Below are 26741 nucleotides of genomic sequence, written 5' to 3'. Positions count from 1 at the left end.
CCAAGTTCTCTTAGTGGCTGTCTCTTTCTCAGTGAAAACCTCCTGTGTGCAGGGATGGTAGTTGAAGGCATTTTGTGGGTCATGAACTGTGTTCTCTCATAAGCTGCCTTCTCTTGGACAGTAGCATCTCTGCATTACCACCAGGTACAGTGGAAGGTGGATGTGCCCTTCATGAACATTCTTCCATTACCAAGTAGAACTTATGTGGACTTCCCTGGCATTCCTGTGGTTAAGACTCTGCGCTTCCAGTACAGAGAGTGCAGGTTCAGTCCCTGGTTAGGGAACCAAGATCACATATGCTGTGCGGCCAAAAAAAAAAAAAAAATTTATGCCGGTAACACAAAAATGACAATGTTAGGAAATACAATAAATCCCATCAAGATCTAAAATGAGGAAAGCCAGCTTATCCTAACAATAAACACTGAAAGACTTAATAAAACTCAAGATAGATTATTGGAAGAAATTAATGTGGCAAAATGGATGAGCCACGCTTTGCTTGCATTGAATTTTTAAAATCTTTAGTGACTGTGTATTGCTCCCTAATATTTTTCCAAGCTTAAATTGAGGTGTGGCATGTCAGAATTTACCTATTTATCTTAGCCACAAATCTTGTATATTGTCTTGCATTTGGGAATTTCTGCCAATGTGGTGTTAGGTATGTTTTCTTTATCAGCCTTGCTTAAGAACTGAGAACAGGAGGATACCATAAGTTAAGAAATAAGCAACATAATTATATAATAATACAAAAAGGTAATGGCACTAATTTTCATAAAACATGCCAAGTGAGTATTTTCAAAGTAGTCCCTGTGGGAGGCAGTGCACATACTCCTTCCTTAGAACCTGGTGGACGTTCTTAGTTTGGAGTTATCCTCTACTTCAGTTTATAGTTGATCAGGAAAACCCATCTCAGGGCATAATGATAGGTCTGCTGCCCACATTTCTTTCTATGTCTTTTCCACCTAGCAGCATCCCATGGAGTGCTTTCTCTCTTACCTTTATCTCACCTCTGTATGCCCTTTTAGGACTTTATTTGAAGGTCGAAAGGTTCAGGTAAATAGGTTGAGAACCTGGAGCTAGAGGAGAGAAGGCAAGAGTGCTGCAGCAGGCTAATTTCACTCCATCAGCCCTTTGGTTTCTGTGTATAAGCTGGAGGCAGCAGCTTTGATTTCCCTTCCCCACTCTTATTTTCTTCCTGCAAAAGGCTGGAAACTGTTAGAGAATTTTAAACTCAGAGTGATGCTGGGGTGACATCAGGAAGCTTCCAACTTTGTTTAAGCTTAGCTAAATTTTTTTTGAAATCCCAGTGTAAAGCTTGTAGCTTGAAAAACCCTCATCTAGTGGTAGAATTTAGTTCGGTTAAGAGCCCCTAACTTCTCCATTTGTTTTATTTAAGTAGAAGAGAAGTAGAGGAAAAGAAAAAGGAAAAGTCAGGGCAGTTAAAGAGAGATGTAAGATACAGATAGAAAAACAATCTTCCCACAACCCAGAGGGCATTTATGTCCTGTGACGGCCACTATGTCCTCGCTCATCCTGCAGAGGACTGGGAGACTGGGCTCATATTTGTCACAGATCTGACAATTGCCTATTAATTTCACCCATCTGGGGGTCCCATAAAAGGAATTGCTGCATCTCTGGCGAAGATATATTTATTATTGACTTATTCGAGGATTTCTTTTATACTGATCTTGAAAATCCAGACTGGTACATCTTTTTGTTACCTGTATTATATGTGAAGAGTTTTAAGAATTTCATTAAGGGTTCTAGTCTGGAGACTTCCCTGGTCATCTAGTTGCAAAGACTCTGAGCTCCCAATGCAGAGGTCCCAGGTTCAATCCCTGGTCAGGGAACTAAATCCCACATGCCACAACTAAAGGTTCCACATGCTGCAACGAAGACCGAAGATCCCGGGCTGCAACTAAGACCTGGCACAGCCAAATGAATCAATAAATGTTAGGAAAAAAAAGATTCTAGTGTGTGGAAACAGTTAGAAATAGTAGTAGCAACAGTAGTAATATTAATGACAACAATGATAATGGTAAAGTGGAAGCTCTGTAAGAGCAAGAATCTTGTCTTTTTACCCCTCTATGTCTAGCACTGGATTGACACCTAGCACACAGCCAGTGTTTATTTATAGTTGTTGAATAGATGGATGATAAATAATAGCCAGCATTTATGAACTATTCCTTTGTAGGTACTTTGTTAAATCCTTCAAATAGGTTCTCTCATTACCTCTCAACAATATGATAATATATTTTTTGCTGTATTTTATCAAGTTTACTTGTCGCTGATTATAAGCACACTTCTATCTGTAACTGAAAAAAAAAAAACAACCAGAAAAACAAAACAGAACTACAGCACAGTGTTTTCTTATCACTTGGGATTTTTATGTCCATCCTAAGAGCTATTTAGAATTCCTTACAGATTTGTCGCACCGGTTATTTATGCACCTAAAAAGGGAAACAGATTCATTCAAGAAATCCCGAACCAGTTTCACATTCAGAATCTGACTCCTGTGCAATCACTTTCCAATTCTGTCATTGATTCTTGTGTTTTTCCACACAATGTCGACTCCTGTGCCATTTTGAGTGTTTCTAGGATTTTCTTCCAATCTGTTAATACCCCGTTCTGTAAGTACTGATGCTGGCACTTTACTGTTTGACTAACCTCAGAGTTATATATTTTTTTCTCAATTAAAACATGTCACTGCTAGTTAAGCAACTGTTATTTAAATGCAGCAATATATAACCAACATGTTAATAGTGATTTTCCCCAGTGGTAGCTGGATTACAAAATGTTCTCATGTCCTTTTGTTTGTAATTGTCTGTCTTCCAAAATTTGTACATATGTGCATGATTAAAACTTGCCTGTTCTTCACTTACAGATCATGATATCACTTGGTCTCATCTTATTCAACCTCTTTTGGGGAGATTGGGGATAAAATTAATCACTTTCCTTGGTGGTCATGCTGCCTTAAGATGTAGGAAGTTCATTCATCTGCCCCTGGTGGGACCAGGTTCTCTGCTGACCTCCAGTGGCTATAGGCTGTATGGCACTGAGCAAGAGATGGGTCAGTAGTTTAGTCGTATCTGACTCTGCTACCCCATGGACTATAACTCACCAGGCTCCTCTGCCCATGGGATTCTCCAAGCAAGAATAGTGGAGTGGGTTGCCATTTCCTTCTCCAAGCAAGAGATAGTCTTGTTGAATGTATTATTTGCTGGTCAGTGCAGAACATTCAGATTCCCACTAGCACTTTTGGGAAAGTACTTTGTAATTGTTCTTGAAGTAGGCAGCACTTTCTCCCAAATATGAGTGTCACTGTCACCTGTCTGCCTTCCAGTGCAACTTGAACCTTCCACATAAGAAACTGAGAAGTTTTTTTAAGAGCTATAAATAAGTCAGACATTAAGAATGGGAAAATAATTATAGACAACAATATTGTATTAACGTCAAACTTGCTAAGAGACTGGATCTTAATTATTCCCACCACAAAAAAGGAATCATAATTATGTAAATTTAGGACTATTAGCTAACACTATAGTGAGGAGGATCATGCTGTAATATTGCAGTATAGAAATGAATCAAGTCAACATGACATATTTCAGTTCTGAAAAAAAAGATATACAGTGAAGAATTCATGTGCATAAAATAGAACTTGTATGAGCAGGTTTAGTCCAAATCCCGAGTAAGCTTATAGGCTTTGTTTCTGATTTTTACATTTAGGGTTTTATTTTATTGTTGTGGTTTTGTTTTGTTTTGGATTTTTTTACCATGTTGTGGGAGTGCGTAGTTTGGGAATAGAAAAACACATAGGTAGCAGTGTTCCTTATCCTGGAACTAGAACAGTAAGACCTGTCTATTGAAATCTTCTGCCTCTTTTACTCTCTGACATGGATAATCATAGCAGGCAGGGACATTGCTCAGACCAGAGCAAGGGGCACTTCCCTTTTTGGAACCTTGCTGGGCACGAGGATGGCAGGCTGGCAGGCAGAACACATCAAGGAGCAGTTAAGTGACCACTGAAGCAGAAGTATGTGCTAATTTCCAATCAGCACGCTATTAACCTTCTTAAATTTATAATTCCTTTGCCATCCATTTTAACATTTGATCCATCCAGTTAATAATAATTTTTTTAAAAAACCCTCCATTTATTATACCCCTTAAGTCATTCTTCATTGCACTGTCAAATGTCACCTTGTAATTATCCTAAAGTCACTTTTGACCAAAGCTTGTAAAAAGTCACCTTCATGTCTGAGATTATTGATCAGTGCAATTTTAAGGTTATTACTTCCTAGTAATTAAACGCTACCTCATTATGTTGTATACCTGCTGCCATGATGTTGTTTGAGAATTAAGCAAGTATCTATCCCTCTAAATAGTCTTTAAGTGTTATTTAATCTATTTTTTAATCTGTAACTAGGATTTTAAGGCAGCAGTTCTAAAGGTTGTGCTGTTTAAGTTGGTAAACAGACTCATTGCTGCTGGGTTTGCTGTAATGGCTTCCTTACTAGTCTTCCTGGTGCTCTACACTGGCAGGTGAATATTTTCAAAGCCCAGCTCTGCTGCTCAGGGACTGCTTATCACAAGTAGGATAAAATTTAAACTCCATTAATTTAGCACTTAATATTTTCTGGAGTCCATCTCTAGCCTTATTTATTTTACTTCTAGTATATGCGTATTTACTATCAGAACTCTCTTTTCTTACATGCGTTCCCAAACATGAACCCCCCTCCCACCTTCCTCCCCACAACATCTCACGCATGTAAGAATTAAAGATTTTAAAATTTAAAAAAAAATAAAAAATTTAAAAAAATAAAATTAAATTAAAAAAAAAAAAAGAATCTTTTCCCATTATGCCCACTAATTCACCAAGTTAAGGAAGTTGAAAGCATTATATTGTCTCAAGCAGTGCCTCTTGCTATCCATTTTCATACTGATCCTTAGGCCACAAATAGAAAATGGACGTTTTGTATTAGACTAGTTCATTTCTTTCTGAATCTATCTCATATCCTTTCTGCCAAATCCTTTGGGGATTTAATTTCTTGGCACATTAGACTTAACATTGAATGTGCACCTAAATTGAACCTAGTAGGATATATTTGCCCTTCCTAGGATTTGGTATTATTAAAAAATTTTTTTTGTTATTGCTCTTTTGCTGATAGGATGGTCAAAATGTGTTCTGTGATAGTTTTGTTACTTCTTGATTACAACTGAGCATATTTTTATTGGTCATATTTTTATTGGTCATTCTTTATGAAAGGTTTCTTTCATAAATTGATATCTTAGCCCACTTATCTTTTTTGATGGTCTTTTAGTTACTGCTCTTTATATATTATGAATATGAATAATTTGTTTCATAAAATTACTTGGGAAATGTCCCCTTTTTTTCTTTTTTCTGTAGAATGGTTGTATAAATGGCATTATTGTGTCCTTAAATGTTTGGTAGAATTTCCCCCAACATATCCATTTTAGTGTTACATTTTCATTCTAAGTATTGCTTAGGCTGCATGCTGGAAGTTCTCATATGTATTTTCATTATCATTCATTTCAAAATATTTTCCAGTTTCCCTTTGTAATTTCATCTTTAATCCATGGCATATAGAAGTTACTTTATTCTCATTATGAGTTGAATCATTTGAAAGCTGTTGAGACGTTTTCTGTGATTCATACAGTTTAGTTCATTTCAGTTCAGTCGCTCAGTAGTGTTTGACTCTTTATGACCCCATGAATTGCAGCACACCAGGCCTCCCTGTCCATCACCAACTCCTGGAGTCCACCCAACCCATGTCCATTGAGTCGGTGATGCCATCCAACCATCTCATCCTCTGTCGTCCCCTTCTCCTCCTGCCTTCAATCTTTCCCAGCGTCAGGGTCTTTTCCAATGAGTCAGCTCTTTGCATCAGGTGGCCAAAGTATTGGAATTTCAGCTTCAATATCAGTCCTTCCAATGAACACCCGGGACTTGCAAGAGTCTTCTCCAGCACCACACTTCAAAAGCATCAATTCTTCGGCACTCAGCTTTCTTTATAATCCAACTCTCACATCCATACATGACCACTGGGAAAACCATAGCCTTGACTAGACGGACCTTTGTTGGCAAAGTAATGTCTCTGCTTTTTAATATGCTGTCTAGGTTGGTCATAACTTTCCTTCCAAGGAGTAAGCACCTTTTAATTTCATGGCAGCAGTTGCCATCTGCAATGATTTTGGAGCCCAGAAAAATAAAGTCTGCCACTGTTTCCACTGTTTCCCCATCTATTTCCCATGAAGTGATGGGAGCAGATGCCATGATCTTCATTTTCTGAATGTTGAGCTTTAAGCCAACTTTTTCACTCTCCTCTTTCACTTTCATCAAGAGGCTCTTTAGTTCTTCTTTGCTTTCTGCCATAACGGTGGTGTCATGTGTGTATCTGAGGTTATTGATATTTCTCCCGACAAACTTGATTCCAGCTTGTGCTTTCTCCAGCCCAGCATTTCTCATGATGTAATCTGCATATAAGTTAAATAAGTAGGGTGACACTATACAGCCTTGACATACTCCTTTTCCTATTTGGAACTGGTCTGTTGTTCCATGTCCAGTTCGAACTGTTGCTTCCCGACCTGCATACAAGTTTCTCAAGAGGCAGGTCAGGTGGTCTGGTATTCCCATCTCTATAAGAATTTTCCACAGGTAATTGTGATTCACACAGTCAAAGGCTTTTGCATAGTCAATAAAGCAGAAGTAGATGTTTTTCTGGAACTCTCTTGCTTTATCGATGATCCAGTGGATGTTGGCAATTTGATATCTGGTTCCTCTGCCTTTTCTAAAACCAGCTTGAACATCTGGAAATTCACGGTTCACATATTGTTGAAGCCTGGCTTGGAGAATTTTGAGCATTACTTTACTAGCGTGTGAGATGAGTGCAGTTGTGCGGTAGTTTGAGCATTCTTTGGTATTGGAATGAAAACTGACCTTTTCCAGTCCTGTGGCCACTGCTGAGTTTTCCAAATTTGCTGGCATATTGAGTGCAGCACTTTCACCGCATCATCTTCCAGGATTTGAAATAGCTCAACTGGAATTCCATCACCTCCACTAGCTTTGTTTGTAGTGATGCTTTCTAAGGCCCACTTGACTTCACATTCCAGGGATGTCTGGCTCTAGGTGAGTGATCACACCCTCGTGATTATCTGGGTCATGATCTTTTTTGTACAGTTCTTCTGTGTATTCTTGCCACCTCTTCTTAATATCTTCTGCTTCTGTTAGGTCCATACTATTTCCGTCCTTTATCGAGCCCATCTTTGCATGAAATGTTGCCTTGGTATCTCTAATTTTCTTGAAGAGATCTCTAGTCTTTCCCATTCTGTTGTTTTCCTCTATTTCTTTGCATTGATCGCTGAAGAAGGCTTTCTTATCTCTTCTTGCTATTCTTTGGAACTCTGCGTTCAGATGCTTATATCTTTCCTTTTCTCCTTTGCTTTTCGCCTCTCTTCTTTACACAGCTATTTGTAACCCCTCCTCAGACAGGCATTTTGCTTTTTTGCATTTCTTTTCCATGGGGATGGTCTTGATCCCTGTCTCCTGTACAATGTCACGAACCTCTGTAATAGTTCATCAGGTACTCTATCTATCAGATCTAGTCCCTTAAATCTATTTCTCACTTCTACTATATAATCATAAGGGATTTGATTTAGGTCATACCTGAATGGTCTAGTGGTTTTCCCTACTTTCTTCAATTTAAGTCTGAATTTGGCAATGAGGAGTTCATGATCTGAGCCACAGTCAGCTCCCAGTCTTCTTTTTGCTGACTATATAGAGCTTCTCCATCTTTTGCTGCAGAGAATATAATCAGTCTGATTTCGGTGTTGACCATCTGGTGATGTCCATGTGTAGAGTCTTCTCTTATGTTGTTGGAAGACGGTGTTTGCTATGACCAGTGCGTTCTCTTGGCAAAACTCTTGTTAGTCTTTGCCCTGCTTCATTCCGCATTCCAAGGCCAAATTTGCCTGTTTCTCCAGGTGTTTCTTGACTTCCTACTTTTGCATTCCAGTCCCCTGTAATGAAAAGGACATCTTTTTTGGGTGTTAGTTCTAAAAGGCCTTATAGGTCTTCATAGAACCGTTCAACTTCAGCTTCTTCAGCATTACTGGTTGGGGCATAGACTTGGATTACTGTGATATTGAATGGTTTGCCTCGGAAATGAACAAAGATCATTCTGTCGTTTTTGAGATTGCATCCAAGTACTGCATTTCGGACTCATTTTTGACCATGATGGCTACTCCATTTCTTCTGTGGGATTTCTGCCCGCAGTAGTAGATATAATGGTCATCTGAGTTAAATTCACTCATTCCAGTCCGTTTTAGTTCGTTGATTCCTAGAATGTCGATGTTCACTCTTGCCATCTCCTGTTTGACCACTTCCAATTTGCCTTGATTCACGGACGTAACATTCCAGGTTCCTATGCAATATTGCTCTTTACAGCATCAGACCTTGCTTCTATCACCAGTCACATCCACAACTGGGTATTGTTTTTGCTTTGGCTCCATCCCTTCATTCTTTCTGGAATTATTTCTCCACTGATCTCCAGTAGCATATTGGGCACCTACTGACCTGGGGAGTTCGTCTTTCAGTATCCTACCTTTTTGCATTTTCATACCGTTCATGGGGTTCTCAAGGCAAGAATACTGAAACGGTTTGCCATTCCCTTCTCCAGTGGACCACATTCTGCCAGACCTCTCTGCCATGACCCGTCTGTCTTGGGTGGCCCCACATGGCATGGCTTAGTTTCATTGAGTTAGACAAGACTGTGGTCTTTGTGATTAGATTGACTAGTTTTCCGTGGTTATGTTTACAGTGTGTCTGCCCTCTGATGCCCTCTCACAACACCTACTGAGTTTCTGTTACCTTGGACGTGGGGTAGCTCTTCATGGCTGCTCCAGCAAAGCGCAGCCACTGCTCCTTACCTTGGACGAGAGGTATCTCCTCATGTCTGCCCCTCCTGACCTTGAACGTGGAGTAGCTCCTCTCGGCCCTTGAGATTTCTTTTGATTAGTATTACACAGTATATATTTCCCCGTCCTTTTAATTTCAAGGTTTTTGCATCCTTAGGTTTAGATATGTATTTTGTAAGTAGTGTATAGTTAGACTTTACTATTGTATCTTTGCCAAAAATCAGTTCTACATGGGTATGTGGGTCTGATTCTGGACTCTATTCCATTGGTCTGTTTGTCTATCTTTATGTCAGTATCACAATGTCTAAATTACTGGAGGCCTACATTAAGTGTTAAAATCCACTAGTGTAGGTCCTCTAATTTTCATTTTTGGGTATACTGACCTGTAATTTTTAAAGTAATATTTGGGTATTATAAGAAATGCCCAAATATTATCTGGCTTGGATATAAGGGTAATGGTGGAAAGTAATTGGAAAGGAATTACTCCAAGTAATCATAATCGGAAAGTAATCTCTTTAGTTTTGGGGAAAAGTTTTTGTGGAAGTGGAATTATTTCTTCCTTAAATATTTGGTAGAATTAGCCAGTGAAGCTTTCAGTGGAAAGTGCTTAGAAATACGTTTTTTTGAAAGAGAAAAAACACATGCTGAATTTTTGGTAGTGATTTCAACTCCAACTAAATAATACAGGGTTTTTATTTAATTTCCTCAATTTTATATTTGTATCTTATTCTGAAAATCTTGATTTTTAATAGCATTAGCATGATTACTCATGGCTTTATCTATAATGTGTGTGTGTTTAGTTCAGAATAATAATTAGAGTATTCAATATCTTTAATCTAATTTTGTTTTACTATTAAATATTTTCTTTATCCCAAATCAAAACTATAAACCACGGTAAAGTCAGGAGCTATAAATTCCATTCCTGATCTCACCTTGCATTTTCGTCCTTTGATGTTGTTTTTTGGAGGGAGTGAGGGGGTAAGGGGGCAAAGATACATATATATACATAGTCCTACTTATTTTCTAAGTTTCTTTTATATTTCTTTCATCTCTGCACCTGGCTTTTTTCACTGAACAGTGTATCTTAGTGAGTGTTCCTCAGAAGCACAAAGGAATCTTTTTCATTCTTTTATATAACAGCCTAGTACTTTGTTGTATAGGTGTACCATACTTTAATTAACCAATGTCCTACTGATGGATATTCAGGAAAAATAGTAACTTCTAAAAAGATGTTTCCACAGTCCAGTCCACTGCATTGTAGCATTGACTAGTAGAACTATTTAGCCTAAATTTAACAGCATTTTTACTAAAAACTCGTTCATTTATATATTATTGCAAAAATTCATTTTATAGTATGCTAGGTTTACTGTGTGGCATGATGAGGACTGAATGAGTTTTTTAGTTAGGAAAGGTAAAGTTCTGTGCTTTTTATTATTTCTTTGAGCTGGTTTTCATGTATTAGGGTAAGCATAAGACTTTGTAGCCTTTTCCTTATAGCAAGTGCTTCTGTTTTTCTTAAAAGACTTCTTGCTTATACAAAAACTCTTACCCCTCATCTAGGTGAGTGATGGTATGATCACTCACCTAGAGCCAGACATCCTGGAATGCAAAGTCAAATAGGCCTTAGGAAGCATCACTACAAACAAAGCTAGTGGAGGTGATGGAATTCCAGTTGAGCTGTTTCAAGTCCTAAAAGATGATGCTGTGAAAGTGCTGCACTCAATATGCCAGCAAATTTGGAAAACTCAGCAGTGGCCACAGGACTGGAAATGGTCAGTTTTCATTCCAATCCCAAAGAAAGGCAATGCCAAAGAATGCTCAAACTACCGCACAATTGCACTCATCTCACACGCTAGCAAAGTTAATGCTCAAAATTCTCCAAGCCAGGCTTCAGCAGTATGTGAACCATGAACTTCCAGATGTTCAAGCTGTATTTAGAAAAGGCAGAGGAACCAGAGATCAAATTGCCAACATCCATTGGATCATGAAAAAAGCAAGGGAGTTCCAGAAAAAACCTACTTTTGCTTTATTGACTACACCAAAGCCTTTGACTTTGTGGATCACAACAAACTGTAGAAATTCTGAAAGAGATGGGAATACCAGACCATCTGACCTGTCTCCTGAGAAATCTGTATGCAAGTCAAGAAGCAACAGTTAGATCTGGACATGGAACAACAGACTGGTTCCAAATTGGGAACGGAATACATCAAGGCTGTATATTGTCACCTTGCTTATTTAACTTATATGCAGCATATATCATGTGAAATGCCAGGCTGGATGAAGCACAAGCTGGAATCAAGATTGCCAGGAGATATATCAATAACCTCAGATATGTAGATGACACCACCATTATGGCAGAAAGCAAAGAAGAACTAAAGAGCCTCTTGATGAAAGTGAAAGAGGAATGTGGAAAAGTTGGCTTAAAGCTCAACATTCAGGAAACTAAGTTCGTGGCATCTGGTTCCATCACTTAATGGCAAATAGATGTGGAAACAATGGGAACAGTGACAGAAAACAGTTATTTTTTGGTGCTCCAAAATCACTGCAGATGGTGAATGCAGCCATGAAATTAAAAGATGCTTGCTCCTTGTAAGAAAAGCTATGACCATTCTAGACAGCATAATATTAAAGAGCAGAAACATTACTTTGCCAACAAAGGTTCATTTAGTCAGAGCTATGGTTTTTCCTTTAGTCGTGTATGGATGTGAGAGTTGGACCATAAAGAAAGCTGAGCACTGAAGAATTGATGCTTTTGAACTGTGGTGGTAGAGAAGACTCTTGAGAGTGCCTTGGACTGCAAGAAGATCAAATCAGTCAAACCTAAAGGAAATCCGTCGTTAATATTCATTGAAAGGACTGATGCTGAAGGTGAAACTGCAATTCTTTGGCCACCTGATGCAAGAACTGACTCATTAGAAAAGACCCTGATGCTGGGAAAGATGGAAGCCAGGAGAAGAAGGGGACAAAAGAGAATATAGATGGTTGGATGGCATCACTGACTCCATGGACATGCGTTTCAGCAAGCTCTGGGAGTTGCTGATGGACAGGGAAGCCTGGTGTGTTGCAGTCCATGGGGGTCGCAGAGTTGGACATGACTGAACAACTAAATTGAACTTATGCCTTAATTTATAGTACCAATTTAGTCTAATTAATTCCTTGCTCAGGTAATAAAACCCACCATTTTTATAACACCTTAAAGACATGTTTTCTCATTAATTTATCAGGTTGATAAAGGGCTTATGGCTGATATATGCTGTAGTATTCTGCTTCAGAAAGTATTGACTCCTAAGCCAAACAGATTAATGTCTAGTAAATACATGCATATTAAGATATCTTAATATTATTTCAAATTTCTGTGATTTGGTGAATAAAATATTCTTCTCAGTCTCATATGACCAGTGGTTCTGTTTGCTCATATTTGTCTTCTATTTAAAGAATTATATTAATAATAAGTGAAAGCCGCTCAGTCATGTCCGACTCCGAGAATTCTCTAGGCCAGAACACTGGAGTGGGTAAGCTGTTCCCTTCTTCAGGGGATCTTCCCAATCCAGGGATTGAACCCAGGTGTCCCGCATTGCAGGCAGATTTTTTACCAGCTGAGCCACAAGGGAAGCCCATGTTAATAATAGTCAAGCATATTTACTCCTTTATAAATCCTCCATGGAGGTTAACAAAGAGTTATATGATCTTAATTACATCATCTTTTCTCCAAACCTGCTTCTGAGAACCCATATTCCATCCTTAACTTCTAATACACCATTTTAGCATTCTTTGATCTTAGGGAATAAATGCAACCTTGAGTTACCAAAATAGTGTATTTTTACCTCTTCCAAGGCATTGCAAAGACATTAGAATCCTTACATACAGTCATCAACCTTCTGCTTAATTCCCTTCCCCCAGTGTATATGTTGTTGTTTTTATTTTATGTATTTTGTGTCAAACCCCACAAGGCATAATTGTTCTTTTGTATAGTCAGTGGTCATTTTAATTTTTAAAAAATTTTATGGCAGTATAGTTGACCTAACTGTACATAGCTAAAACATACAAATTAAGTTTTGCCCTATGTGTATACCCATGAAACTGTCAGCACTCATCCGAGTATATATCCTCTGGTACTGTTGTTTCTACCGTCTAATCTCCTAGAAAATTAAAGACAGTATTGCAATTCTGTTTTGTTTTGTAACTGCTAGGAATGGAGGTAGTGCTAGAGAATTTTCATGGTCTTTGTGCTGCTATTTTAAAATTCCTTAATTTTAGAACTCAGTTAAAAACATTTTTTTTCACCTGTCTTAAGCTACTTATGCTCTCTCAGGCCCCCGTCAGTCTAAAAGTGTAGCGCACCTTTAACATCCTCATACTTGTGACTAGTATGGCTGTTGCGCTTCACTAGGACTTCCTGGTGGCTCAGCAGTAAAGAATCCCCCTGCCAATGCAGGAGATGTGGGTTTGATCCCTGGGTCAGGAAGATCCCCTGGAGAAGAAAATGGCAACACGCTCCATTATTCTTTCCTGAGAAATCCCATGGACAGAGAAACCACGGCAGGTAGTAATCCGTGGGGGTCACAAAAAGAGATGGACACGACTTAGGAATTAAAACAAGTGTCTAGAAACCATTGATTTCTCCTAGTAGCTACCTCTTAGAAGTAACAGCGGAAAAATTTCAAGGCTTTTCCATTCTGATTGAGTCTGTATCTTAGTAATTGTGATTCCTAAAAGTGAGATCAGCATACATTTTTACTCAGTTTCTTATTTTGAAACTCTGAATACTAATTTTAATGATTTGTGTGAGAATATACCCTTAGGTCATAGTAAAGGGATATATATATATGTATTTTTTTTTTTTTTGGTGTATACTCTGAGTTTTGCTTTTAATTGTATTAGCTTACAGAAAATTTTCATATGTGGGATTATAAATACTTCTTCTAGCCATGAATCTAATAGTTTTAGCCTTTAAGAGTGATTTAAATTTAATTTTCTTTTACTAAATACTGTAAGATCCTTACAATATAAAGTAATTTGAATGACTATTTTCAAAATCGGAATTTTGCACATTCCAATTTTTTTCTAGACTGCATCTACAATAATATGACATTTATTAAGAATTTACTCTTTTATGCATTTTAGTTGTCTCACTTAGTCTTTAAAATAACTCTGTGTGGTAGAAATTATTATCCCTATATAACAGATAAGAAATAAGGCATGGGGAGTTGATGCACCTTGCAAATTCAACGGCCAGTAAAATAGGTTTGAGGTTTAAACCAGGCAGTATACATCTGGAACCTAGCCTCTTAACCAATATGAACCTTGTCATGATTAGTTTCTTTTTTCTAATGTTGGAAAAGAATTATATGAACCAAAATGTTCTCCCTAAATAATTGTAAGATTTTTACAGCTGGGCTAAAGGGCCCACTGAGACCAAGTTAGAAGGTAAAGTTAATTTTTGTTTTTGTTCTTTTAGCTGATATAGCCCAGAGATATAGGATAAGCAAATACCCAACCCTCAAGTTGTTTCGTAATGGGATGATGATGAAGAGAGAATACAGGGGTCAGCGATCAGTGAAAGCACTTGCAGATTACATCAGGCAACAAAAAAGTGACCCCATTCAAGAACTTCATGACTTGGCAGAAATCACCACTCCTGATGTAAGTCATTGACTTTTGCTGGATCAAATGAGCATAGCCTGCTTGATTCATGTAAACAGATTCTTAGGAAACCAAAGAATCTATAGACATTTTCTTATAGTTCACTGCAGTGGATTTTGATGTATACATATACATAACAAGTTGAATTTTCTTGAATTAATTCTCAAGGGGAATGCTAATGTTTTACTGAGCCTTTGAATAAAATATATAAAGCAATAAAGTTGCACTAATTCAATTTAATTGAGGGCAAAGGGTAGCCTGAATTACGAAGAAATAGAAGTTAATGTCAGGCACATACAACCACAGTTTCCTTTTTCTGCTTAGTGGCAACCCTCAGGGTCTCTGCTCTCATTACTCCTGTAGCAGCAGTTTGTATAAATTTTAGTATCCTCTGACCTAACCACCCTTAATGATACATTAACAAGGTCCTTTTCTTTGTACACCAAGAAGTGTTTTAAAAGCAAACGAAAACATTAAGTTTGGGCTTCAGATTGTCATTGCTAAATTGTCATTGCAACTTGATTCTTACCCTGCTTACAAATGAACAGGTTAGCCAATTCATTTCATGGATGCTGTTAGAAGACAAAAGGCTCCTGGTCAGAGACAACAGTATTCTTGCTCACATCACAGCAAACAGTGTGAGCATGGTTGCATTTGTTTCCTTGTCCCCCAAGTCCTGGAGGTGAAAGAGGGCCAGATGGATCTGCGCTCATGCAGGGGGTTGTGACAGGAGAACTCTAGGCTTGGGAAATATCTGTCTCAGACCCAGCAGTAAGCCTGCTCTCTGTCCTGGAGGGAGACATTACCTCATACTTGAGCCTTGCTCCCTATAAGCACAACCTTGAGAGATGACCTGGATCAAGAATGGTCAGACTCTTGGATCTTGGGTAGACCTAAATGTTTAAAAGTGTGAGAGACCCATGATGGAGTCTCTGCCAACAGCCACACATTACAAATTGATGTATTATTTTAACACACCTTAGAATTAGTCATCTTATTTAGGAAAAAAACTGTCACCAATTAAACAGTTATTTCTTGAAATTTTAAAATAAAATGTTATTAGGAAATTATTACATTAGATGATAGTTCAGACTGATTTAAACCTAATGTAATCTTTAATAGTTTTGGATTAGGTGTTAAAAGCTGGTTACACTTCATTTGGAGATAACTGAACAGCAGCGAGGTAAATGAAATAAAATGTTTTTTAAAGAACTACATATGTTTATAAAGTAATTACATACTTTATTTTACAGCGCAGCAAAAGAAATATCATTGGATATTTTGAGCAGAAGGATTCAGAAAACTACAGAGTTTTTGAAAGAGTAGCAAATATTTTGCATGATGATTGTGCCTTCCTAGCTGCATTTGGGTAAGTAGCCTAATTGGTACAGTGTGTTGGTGGTTGGGTCAGCTCAGCTGCCATGTTAAATTCTTGTGTGTGGTGGTTTTTTTGAAGATGACCTCTCATAAAGATTATGTCAGTCCTTTTAAAGTCACTGACAAGTTTTTATGCCTATCTCTGACCTCTCTTTTTAGGAGTTTAAAAGTCTATTAATTATTCTTTCTGTACTATATTTTTCAAAATGTACACAAGAGGAAAAGGATGGACCAGCTTTTCTTCTGTCTTTTCCCTACCTCAGAGGAACATGCTCATTCCACAGCTAACTTCTCCACTAGCATCCCTACAGTTGTCCCTTCAAAATCCTCTGTGGCTTTGATCTATCAGTTGTCCTTGCTTTCTCATGTTTTCAGTCTGACCCTTTTCATGAACTGTTTTCCTTTTCCAAAAGCATGATTCTCTCATTCCTAATCTGTCTCTTCTGTCTCTTGAACTATTAACTCAACTCTTTCTTTTCATTCTTAAATTTTTTTCAAAGATTAGTTACGCTTGACTACCCTGAATTTCTCATACTCTAATGGTTCAAATATGTTAACCTCCTGAAAACTTTTACCTCCATTACCCTAAAGAAATCTCTCTGCACAGTCACAAAGTGACTTCTTAATTAGCAAATCCAGTGGTCTTTTTTCCAATCTTAGTTCTCTACAATTTCTCTGAAGGATGTGACCCTGAGCTACCCTGTTCTTCTTCTGCTATGTCTGTACTTTACCTTGAATCTCCCTGGTTTGATCCTTACATTTCTGATTTCCCTAGCTTTATCTTCTTTTTTTTCCTTTGTCTTTCAAAATAGAATCATTCTTATGGTTCTGTCCTTGAGTCTCTTCTCACTGAAGATTATCTCCACCATCCTTTGATGTTTTGCAATACTATCTGTTTTCTTTGACCTGTAACTGATAAGATTCAATTGCAGTACCTTGACTAGTACAATTGTAGTCTTGAGTAGAGCCCAGATTTCGGGCATAGTATTTCCTCTCCAGTTTGTGACCTTTTCCCTTATTTTAAATGCTTCTGTAGGTTTTGTATGTGTGTTCTATTGTAAACGTTATCAGTGTTTTATGAGGATGGTTGTACAGAGTAAATAATGAAGGAACATCTCCCTTACGTTTTCTGCATTACTGTTTCCAGCCATGCAGGCCCCTCACTATTCCTCTAACACTGCAAGCACACTTCATAGCAGAGCGTTTATCCTTATTGTCTCTATCCAAAGGGCTTTGTCCAGATATCACCTCAGTTACTAGAAACAATCTGGGTTCAAAAACAGCCATTTACTGCCAAAACTTCTAATCCAAAGATAACATACTCAATCACAAAAACAGCTAACTAAAATGTCCCTTAAAAAAAAATCTGCCTTGTACTAAACTTTTCCTTCAAATGTATGCTTTTCTTGGTATTGCATAATCTTATAAGTAGGAAAGATGGAAAGGAATGTATTTCAAGTTATAGTTCATATGTTGCAAAATATCTAGCATATTTCCTAAGCGTGCTTGCTCAGTCATGTCTGAATCTTTGTGACTCCATGGATTATAACCAGCCAGGCTCCTCTGTCCATGGGATTTCCCAGGCAAGAATACTGGAGTAGGTTGCCATTTCTTATTCCAGGGGATCTTCCCAACCCAGGGATCAAACCTGCATCTCTTTCATCTCCTTGGCAGGCAGATTCTTTACCACTGTGCCACCTGGGATACTTTAGACATATTACTGCTGTTATTTTTCTTAAAAAATATTATCACTGTTTCTCTCTTTCTGTTAGGGTTGTTTCAAAACCAGAAAGATACAGTGGAGACAACATAGTCTATAAGCCTCCAGGGGTAAGTTGCTATTTCTTAGTGTGTATAATTTAAAATGTAAATATATGTATACTATAATTTATAGTTTTGTACATGTTAATATTCACAGATTCATACAGTTTTAGTATTGGAAGGAACCTTAAGACATTTTTTTGTCCTAATCCAAACCTTTTAAAGTAAAGATGAAAACACAAGCCTAAAGTCACACAGGCATTTAGTGGCAGAGCTGGGACTAGAGACCCCCTGACCCCCAGGCCTTTCCCACTTCTATTTCACCTTCAGTCTGGGACTCAAGTTCAAAACAATGCTTCAGAGGTCTGTGGTCATCACTCTAGCTTGAATGAGACTAGCCAAACTCCCATGTCTCCTGGTGTATAAGTTCACCTGGTACTTGGCAGATACTAAGGAGCGCTAGGTTGTTTTTAACCCTTAGCTAAGAAGTTAAGTGTATCTAAACTTAGAAGTAGCTGTTTAGACCCAGGTGATGGTAAGCACAAATAAGAAAGACAAAACTCACAGTTATTATTACCCCAAATTGACCTAACAGTCTGAAAAAGCTGGCTTAAAACTCAGCATTCAAAAAGCTAAGATCATGGCATCTGGTCCCACCACTTCATGGCAAATAGATGGGGGAAAGCTGGAAGCAGTGACAGATTTTCCTTTCTTGGGCTCCAAAATCACTGAAGACAGTGACTGTAGCCATGAAATTAAAAGACACTTGCTCCTTGGAAGAAAAACTGTGACAAACCTAGAAAATGTACTAAAAAGCAGAGACATCATTTTGCCAACAAAGGTCCGTATAGTCAGAGCTGTGGTTTTTCCAGTAGTCATATATGGGTGTGAGATTTGGACCATAAAGAAGGCTGAGTGCTGAAGAATTAATATTTTGAATTGTGGTGCTTGAGACGACTCTTGAGAGCCCCTTGGACAGCAAGGAGATCAAACCAGTCAATCCTAAAGGAAATCAGTTCTGACTGCTTATTGGAAGGACTGATGCTGAAGCGAAGCTCCAATGCTTTGGCCACCTAATGCAAAGAGCCGACTCATTGAAAAAGACCCTGATGCTGGGAAAAATTGACGACAGAGGATGAAATGGTTTGATAGCATCACTGACTCACTGGACATGAACTTGAGCGAACTCTGAGAGATAGTGAAGGACAGGGATGTCTGGCATGTTGCAGTCCACAGGGGTCACAAAAAGATGGACACAACTTAGTGACTGAACAACAAAATACATATATACAATACAGGTTTATATGGATATGTATGTATGTATAACTGAGTTACTTTGCTATACAGAAGAAATTAACACAACATTGTAAATGAACTATGTGTGTGAAAGTCACTCAGTTGTGTCCAATTCTTTGTGACCCCATGGACTATACAGTCCATGGAATTCTCCAGGCCAGAATACTGGAGTGGGTAGCCTATCCCTTCTCCAGTGGATCTTCCCAACCCAGGAATTGAACCAAGGTCTCCAGTTATCAGGGAAGCCCATAAATCAACTGTACTTCACTAAAATAATACAATCAGCTACCTTCCTAGGTGTAAAACTCTGGGAAAGTTTGTGAGCTTCTCTGTGCTTTAGTTTGTTCATTAGTAAAAACAGCCATGATAATACTAGTACCTGCTTTATGGGGATGTTTTGAGGATTAATTGAGTCAACACATACAAGGTGCTTAAAACACATACAAGGTGATAAAACAATGCTTGGTCACAGTAGTTGGCTTAGGTAATGTTAGCAATTTATCATCATTTTAGGCACTTCATAGGTACTGATTTTGAGTGAATGTGGAAACAGATAACAGCAGTTAATTTTAGTTTAGATTTATATAGTATCATGTATTTTTCAAGGCTTTTTCACTGGAAGTCTCCAAATTTTCTTCTGACATTTTTGAAGGGAGAGATAGCTCAATTAAATCATTAGGATAATTCTTTTCCCAACACCTGCTAGCTATTGATGAAGATACTGATAAGCATTTACTTGATGCAAATCCAAGGGAAAGTGGAAGGTTTAGGCATCACAGATTAGATAATCAGGTCCCTCATAATCATAGTTAGCAGCTTATTACCATCAGTAGTCCTCTTTCTCAGAAGTTCCATGATTTTTTGCTTCTTTTATATCCCGTGTAGATTTTCTAAGCTCATAGATGGCTTAAGAATGCAGTTTTGCTAGCACAGGTTAGATGTTTACTTTTTTCTTTGTTTTTGTAACAGCATTCTGCTCCAGATATGGTGTACTTGGGATCTATGACAAATTTTGATGGGACTTACAATTGGATTCAAGATAAATGCGTTCCTCTTGTCAGAGAAATAACATTCGAAAATGGAGAGGTATGGCTTTCTAGTGTATGTTGCTATTTTTAATAAAGATTTCCGAAAGAGCAAGCTGCTTCTACCCATCTTGCTGTTTTAACACAGAACTTACTGTTACAGTGAACACGTCATAGCTCTTTCCATAATACAGACCAGTGGGCCACTTCTGCTGTCCCAGATCCCACTGTTGTATTTCCTGCAGTAGCAGTGTTTCATGACCACCTTGAAAATGAGTTTGAAGGTGATTCTGATCCCACCCTTGGTTGAAGATTCTTATTTAAGGAGATTGCTTTAGAAGCAATGTTCTGCAGATTTTAGTTAGAATCGATTATATACAGTGAATAATCCTTTGCTTTGAAAATGTTTTTCTGATTCCTCTCCTAAAAGAATGAAACTGTGTTCTCTTTCCATTGTAAATAATGAAAGCAATTATTATTACCATGTAACTGTCCTCAGTGATCCCATGTGCCTGAAATAAAGCCTATCTCCAGTTCTTAACAACTCCCATAAAAGCCCAGGAGGTTGGAGGAGCAAATACAAAGGGCTGTGTCTGTTTTTAAAAAGACATCTCTGTTTTTTACTGTATTTGAAACATAGCTTTCATTTCATTTTACTCCTTCACTTTCAAAACCCACAGCCTAAGAATGTAATTTTTTAAAAAAATTTTTTACCTTAAAACTTTCAATATGGATATATGCTTCAAAAGAATAAGTACATAGCTCAGGTATTAATATACAACTCAAGAAATTATCACAGAATAAACACTCTCATATAATTCCCACCAAGTCAGAGGTTGGCAATTCTGTAAAAAGTCAGTGAGTATTTTAAGGCTTTGCAGCTCATACAGTCTGTGTTGCAGCTATTCAACTTGCAGCCTTAGACAGTACATAAATAAGTGTGGTTGTGTTGCAGTAAAGCTTGCTTGCTTGGTTATTATCTTAGTTTTATCCTTTCTACTTTCTCTGTTCCCTGGGCTTCAGGTATGTTTATCTGAATTAATTAACATTTTTATTGTAGCAGCTCATTTAGACCTTAGAGACTCAGAAAGATCTAGTAACCTGTCATTATTCACTGCTTTGGCAGTTCTTACAGGGTTAGTTTCAAAACAGTTTAAAGGTACAGACCTGGAAAATCTTGAACAATTAAACAGAGGTCTGTCCTTCCACCCCCAACCCTGCCTCTCATCTATAGTAGTTGGCACATTTAATGAAATTCTTTAAACTTGTTACATTTCATAACCAATTACCCACAAATCCTTTAAAATATAAGGAAAGATTTGTTAACCTGTAAATTTGGTTGTCTTGCTCTCTTTCTCCTGAATTCTTGACTACCTACTTGTAAAGAATATATTGGTACAGATGTGGACATGAGTACATTGGAAGCTCTAGTAGGTTAAACTACCAGCTACTATGTTAATGTATGTAAATTAGTTTAGCAAACTAATTCATATTTTCAAACTACTAATTTATTACTTCTCTCTTTAACAATTGTCAGTTCACCTATATTTGTAGGATTTCTTTTAACAAAAAATTTTGTTACAAAATTAGTAATTTTATTACTAATAAAGTAATATATTTTTTCTACTTTTAACTTCTTAGCTCTTAAATTTTCTAAAAAGTAACATGCCACATGTGAGGCACCGAGAAAATGCTCTGAGAGTTCAGAACAGATTCAAGGTATTTTTGTGTGTGTATATGCACAAGGTATATATATTAACATACACATATAAGTGGAAGTATTTGTTAATAATGTTGATAAATTATATATTGATTGAAAACTGGCTATATTATGGGTTTTTGTCTTTTGCTCTGTATCACACTTTTCAGCTGTTGGTAGGTCTCATGTAAGTGGAGTGGTTTTTGCAGTAAACCTTAGAATAAATGTAAGTTTGCAAATCAGTTAGATTTATTTATTGCTGTACACTCAGTTTTTCATTGTTATCTGTGAAGAGTGTTTATCCTCTCATTAGTCAGCTCATTTTTTAAATACCATGGCTTCATCCAGTACTAGGTCACAGGTCAGCCAAGTGGTTACCTTAAGGCAGGTCAGTTCCCACGGTACAGGACACAGGGGGCCATTCTCAGTGGCTCCTTCTTCCACTGAGGCATTTATTTACACCATTGGTCTCTTTTTCCTGGAATGTTGCAGCTGCTTTATGTTACATGGGCTGAGGTTAAATTGTTCCTACCTAGAAAATAGCTAGAGCTGAATGGAGAGGCCTGATAATTCTCATTGAATACTTCTCTATACAGGAACTGACAGAAGAAGGACTGCCTTTTCTCATACTCTTCCACATGAAAGAAGATACAGAAAGCTTAGAAATATTCCAGAATGAAGTAGCCCGACAATTAATAAGTGAAAAAGGTAGACAGATTAAGGTGTTTATATCCTTCTTTTCTCTTTTTTTTTTACTTTCCCCCCTTTCCATTACATTAATATTGACATAAATATATTTGGATTAAAAACTTAAGTTATTTTAACTCAACTCCTAAAATTACATGAAAATATGGGGAAGGGAGGTATGAGTAGAGATAATGCAAAGCAGTAGCTTTAAAAAAAACACAATTTTTTTAGCTTTTTAAAATCAAGTAGCATGAAAAGTGGGATCATGGGTGGACAGTGTGTTTTAGGCACTTTCTTCCAGCACCTTGATGCTTGTCTAGTCCTTTTCTAATAGTTCCAGAGATATTGCTGAGAGGACTTACACAGCCTGATTAACATTTACTGTATTTCTAAATGAAAGTAAGTTGAGTAGTTCTCTGCAAACTTCTCCAAAGCATCAAAAGGGAATTTGCATTATCACCACTGGAGAAGAAAGTCAAACAAAATAGACTGGAGGTTTTATATAGAGCCATGCCCATATCAGTCTCTGTAAATATTTTGGGAATTGTAGATTAAAAATCAACCAGTAGGGACTGGAAGGGCATCCTTGATGAAATGAAAATGTTCCCATGAGAACAGACCAGGATAATCTCCAGGGCAAACGACTGCCCAGAAAAATTTAAAATTCACTATTGCATTTCTAAAGAAATTACACTCTCTGCCTTAAAAATTAAAATCCTACCTCTTTAAGTGTTGTAATATTTAGGTTTTAGTCTTTGTAATCTATATTACTCTAAAGCATGTTGGGAAGTTTTTAGTATATCACTTTTTATGAACTTGCAAACTTATGAAAATATAATAAAGAATATTCTAATCTACCTCTCCAAATTCTATTTCTTTTTAAGGTACAATAAACTTTTTACATGCTGACTGTGACAAATTTAGACATCCTCTTCTGCACATACAGAAAACTCCAGCAGATTGCCCTGTAATAGCTATCGACAGCTTTAGGCATATGTATGTGTTTGGAGACTTCAGGGATGTATTGTAAGTATTCATTTTGGTTTTTTAAAATTACTGATCTGTGTCTCAAAAATGAACTTAAAATGATTGTTTGGATATTTTAAATAATCCTATGTTGAAACAGTAATGCTGTGTTATTTGGAAGGAAGAGTTTTTTTTGTTTGTTTGTTTTTTTAAACTCCAGAGTGTAGTATGAATGACTGTGGGGAATTTCCCTGGTGGTTCCATGGTTAGGACTTGGTGCTTTCACTGCTGTGGCCCTAGGTTCAATTCCTGGTCAGGGAACTAAGATCCCATGAGCTGAGCAGCAAAACCAAGGAAAAAAAGAAAATGTTAAATGACGATGAGAATTATGATATGTCTCTATAGAAATGCCAGAATTAGATAATCTTAAATGCTTGGGAATTAATTTCTGAAAGAAAAATTTTGACCTATGAGAAATTTGTTTTGAATTGAATTTAGTCTTTGTCAGCACATCAAGGGAGTAAGTAGATTAAAGAAAATGAATAATATTGGTGCTCATTTGTGACTGTGTGTCAAGAATGTTAGTGGTATTTAAGACCAGAAGATGGCTATGACAAAGCATTTATAAAGGCATACAGCTAAGAACCTTTCCAAGAACAGATATGCTTTCTGACTCTGTTCTCATAGTGTTAATAAACATAAACCTAGTAACTACCACAGATACTACTATTTATATCAGCTTTCTGAGATGCTAGATACAATAGTTAAAGTAGAAATGTTTCTTCGTATATGAAAAATTTAAGCAATACAAGTATTAATTCAAAATAGACCTTTTTCTTTTCAAAATTAATTTAAATATCACCCATTTTAATGTTTAAAGATTAAATTTCACAGTTTGAGGGTGATTTGAAGTCCTATTGCAGAATGGACTACCTCACTCACTTCTAAATATTTTAATAGAGATATGGTTGTTTGATAGAAGATTCTCAGTCCTCACATAGAGGACGTCTCCATTTGGGGTCCTCCCTCAGGCAAGTCATGGGGTCGCAGAGTCGGACACGACAAAGTGACTTTCACTTTCAGGCAAGTCACTTCTGTTTACTTGTTCTTTTACACTTAACATGTGGTTGGTGGTACAGCCTCCCTAATGAGATTGTTATAAAAATGAATGAGAGATGATGATTGTGTTATGAACCATTAAGTACTTAAAAACATTAGTTGTTTTTATTTTACCTCAGCAATCCCCCTCCTGTCTACTCATATTCAGCCCACAGTGTCTGTACTTGTTCCTCCCAGCATCGCCTTTCTCCAAGCCCCATCTCCTCTCCTCCATGAAAAACTTCTCCAGAACATTAGGTCCTACCTTAGGCGTTAACATCTCCAGAAATCTTGAATCAGTGCCCCTCTGCTGAACCCTGTCAGAGCACTTACACATTATAAAACCCAATTGCCTATTCCCAGCTTATCTCCTTTTTCTACCTGGTTGTGAGTTCTTGGACTGAACTGGGGATCCAGTCTTAGTAAACTTTTTATATTATATATAAACCATTGGTTTTATTTTATATATAAACCAGTGGTTTATATTATACAGCTGTCATATAGAAGACCCAGATAAATATTCAGTGAGTTAATATGCTAAGTGGTATTCTTCCGAGTGTAGGTAAAGTGAAAACATCTAAATTGCTGAGCATTGTGTGAGCATTGACTGTTGTGCTAGACAGAAATGTCTTAGCTGGTTGCATATCCTTTTCCTCTTACTTCATTGGCTTGCCTCCAGAGGCTGTAAACTCTAGCTAAAAGAACAGACCTTTTAGGAGAGGGGGCAGCTCTTGTAGTGGTTGAGTTTACTTCAAGAGCTTCCAGGCAGTGACAATGTTTGGTATTAAAATGCTGCCCTCTTCATGGGTTATTTGCATGAAGTTTTATATTTTCCTACCTCTGGTAGTGGGCAAATCTTGGGTTGATTATCTACCTCTTCCTTTCACTGTAAACTTCCAGCCCTAATTATGAAGTTTCAAGTTAGCCAAAGTCAAGAGGATGCTGACTCAGGTTAGGTTTACGAGTCAGAAACCAAACTATGCCCAACTTTGGCTTTTATTCCCGGGAACATTGTTACACATGAAGGGAAACCTGTGACAAATTTCACCATGGCTATCTTTTATGTTTTCTCCTCCAGTTCTGAAGTCAGATTTAAAACACTCTAGCCTTTCCAATCCCATCTTGGTGTCTGTTAGAGTACCCAAACTAAGATCAGCGGTCATGTTATTTATCACATGACCCAATCCCCCTATCCTCCAGCCACAGTTCACTGGACCAAGAGATGGGCATGTTACCAAGAAAAGCTAATTTATCAGCTGGAAGCACTCTCTCTGCTTGTGCCCTGGTGCAAAAAGACAGAGTCAGTAAAATTCCCCAAAGAAACATGGAAATGGGAAATGATCCTTTCCCATCCTGCAAGTGTTGAGTCCTGTGAGCAGGGAGGGAGATAAGAGAAGTGATTATATTTGAAGCTCTGAAACAAATTACTTTTAATTTCTCCCTTAGGTGCCTGATTTCCCCTCCTAGGCACTGTTTCCTCTAATATTTTTTTAATTATAAGGAGGCACATGCTGTGTGAGCTACAGACTGAGCCTATGTGAATAGATGTTAGTGTTAAAAAATAAAAGACATGCAGCAAAGTGAATCTGACACATTTAATGGCTTGTGTAATTGTTATTGTGCTGCATGGTAATTAAGGCTTAAATGATAAGCCGTTTCCATAAATTACTGTAATTACTATTACTTTTACTTAGTAACTCAGCAATTCTGGAGTCAACTGTAGAAGTATGTGGTGGTAAGGAGAGGGAAAGCAGATTTATGATGGAGTCTCCTCCCATGCTAAAGGCAGGCACTGCAGCATGGTGTGGGGAGCTGCTAACCAGTATTCTGTTCGTCCCTTATTTCAGAGAACCGGAGGTTTAGGGATGTAACATAACCAGCAAGGCCACACCACTAATCACTGGCAGGGCTAGAAGTCATGTCAGAGTATATTGAACCCCCAAACCTCAAGCTCGTAACACTTGATACCAAAACAGTTATATTTTCAGTACATACAAAGGCAGCCTAAGCGTGAATGTGAAAGATGTTTGAAGAGGCACTGTTTGTTAATACCTGAAACTGAATCACACATCTCTGAATCCTTAGTTGTTTTATATCTATCTATCTATCTATCTGTCTATCTATCTATCTGTAGTTTGACCAGATTGATTTCTTGCCAAATGTAAAGATTTTATATGGAGGTAGAATAGGGGGAAGTTTTGAAGCCTAAGCACATAGGGATAGGCCTAGGAAATGTTCGCCAGCCCTGAGAGGAGAGAATA

General features: G+C 37.6%; 1 protein-coding gene across 1 annotated transcript in view; it reads left to right on the top strand.

Annotated features, from left to right (window-relative positions):
- The window catches only part of ERP44 (endoplasmic reticulum protein 44), a 91970-nt gene that overhangs the window by 52231 nt on the left and 12998 nt on the right, over positions 1 to 26741 (top strand). The window contains exons 5-10 of the mRNA XM_005683921.3: positions 14387 to 14571; positions 15825 to 15940; positions 17721 to 17778; positions 19975 to 20091; positions 22326 to 22437; positions 23301 to 23442. Of these exons, the coding sequence (XP_005683978.1) occupies positions 14387 to 14571; positions 15825 to 15940; positions 17721 to 17778; positions 19975 to 20091; positions 22326 to 22437; positions 23301 to 23442 (730 nt within the window). The remainder of the gene's footprint in view (positions 1 to 14386; positions 14572 to 15824; positions 15941 to 17720; positions 17779 to 19974; positions 20092 to 22325; positions 22438 to 23300; positions 23443 to 26741) is intronic.

The sequence above is a fragment of the Capra hircus genome, chromosome 8 (assembly GCF_001704415.2).
Source record: "Capra hircus breed San Clemente chromosome 8, ASM170441v1, whole genome shotgun sequence".
In the NCBI taxonomy this organism is placed as follows: domain Eukaryota; kingdom Metazoa; phylum Chordata; class Mammalia; order Artiodactyla; family Bovidae; genus Capra; species Capra hircus.
Note: the sequence above shows the minus strand (reverse complement) of the source record. Positions and strands in the feature narration are given on the sequence as shown.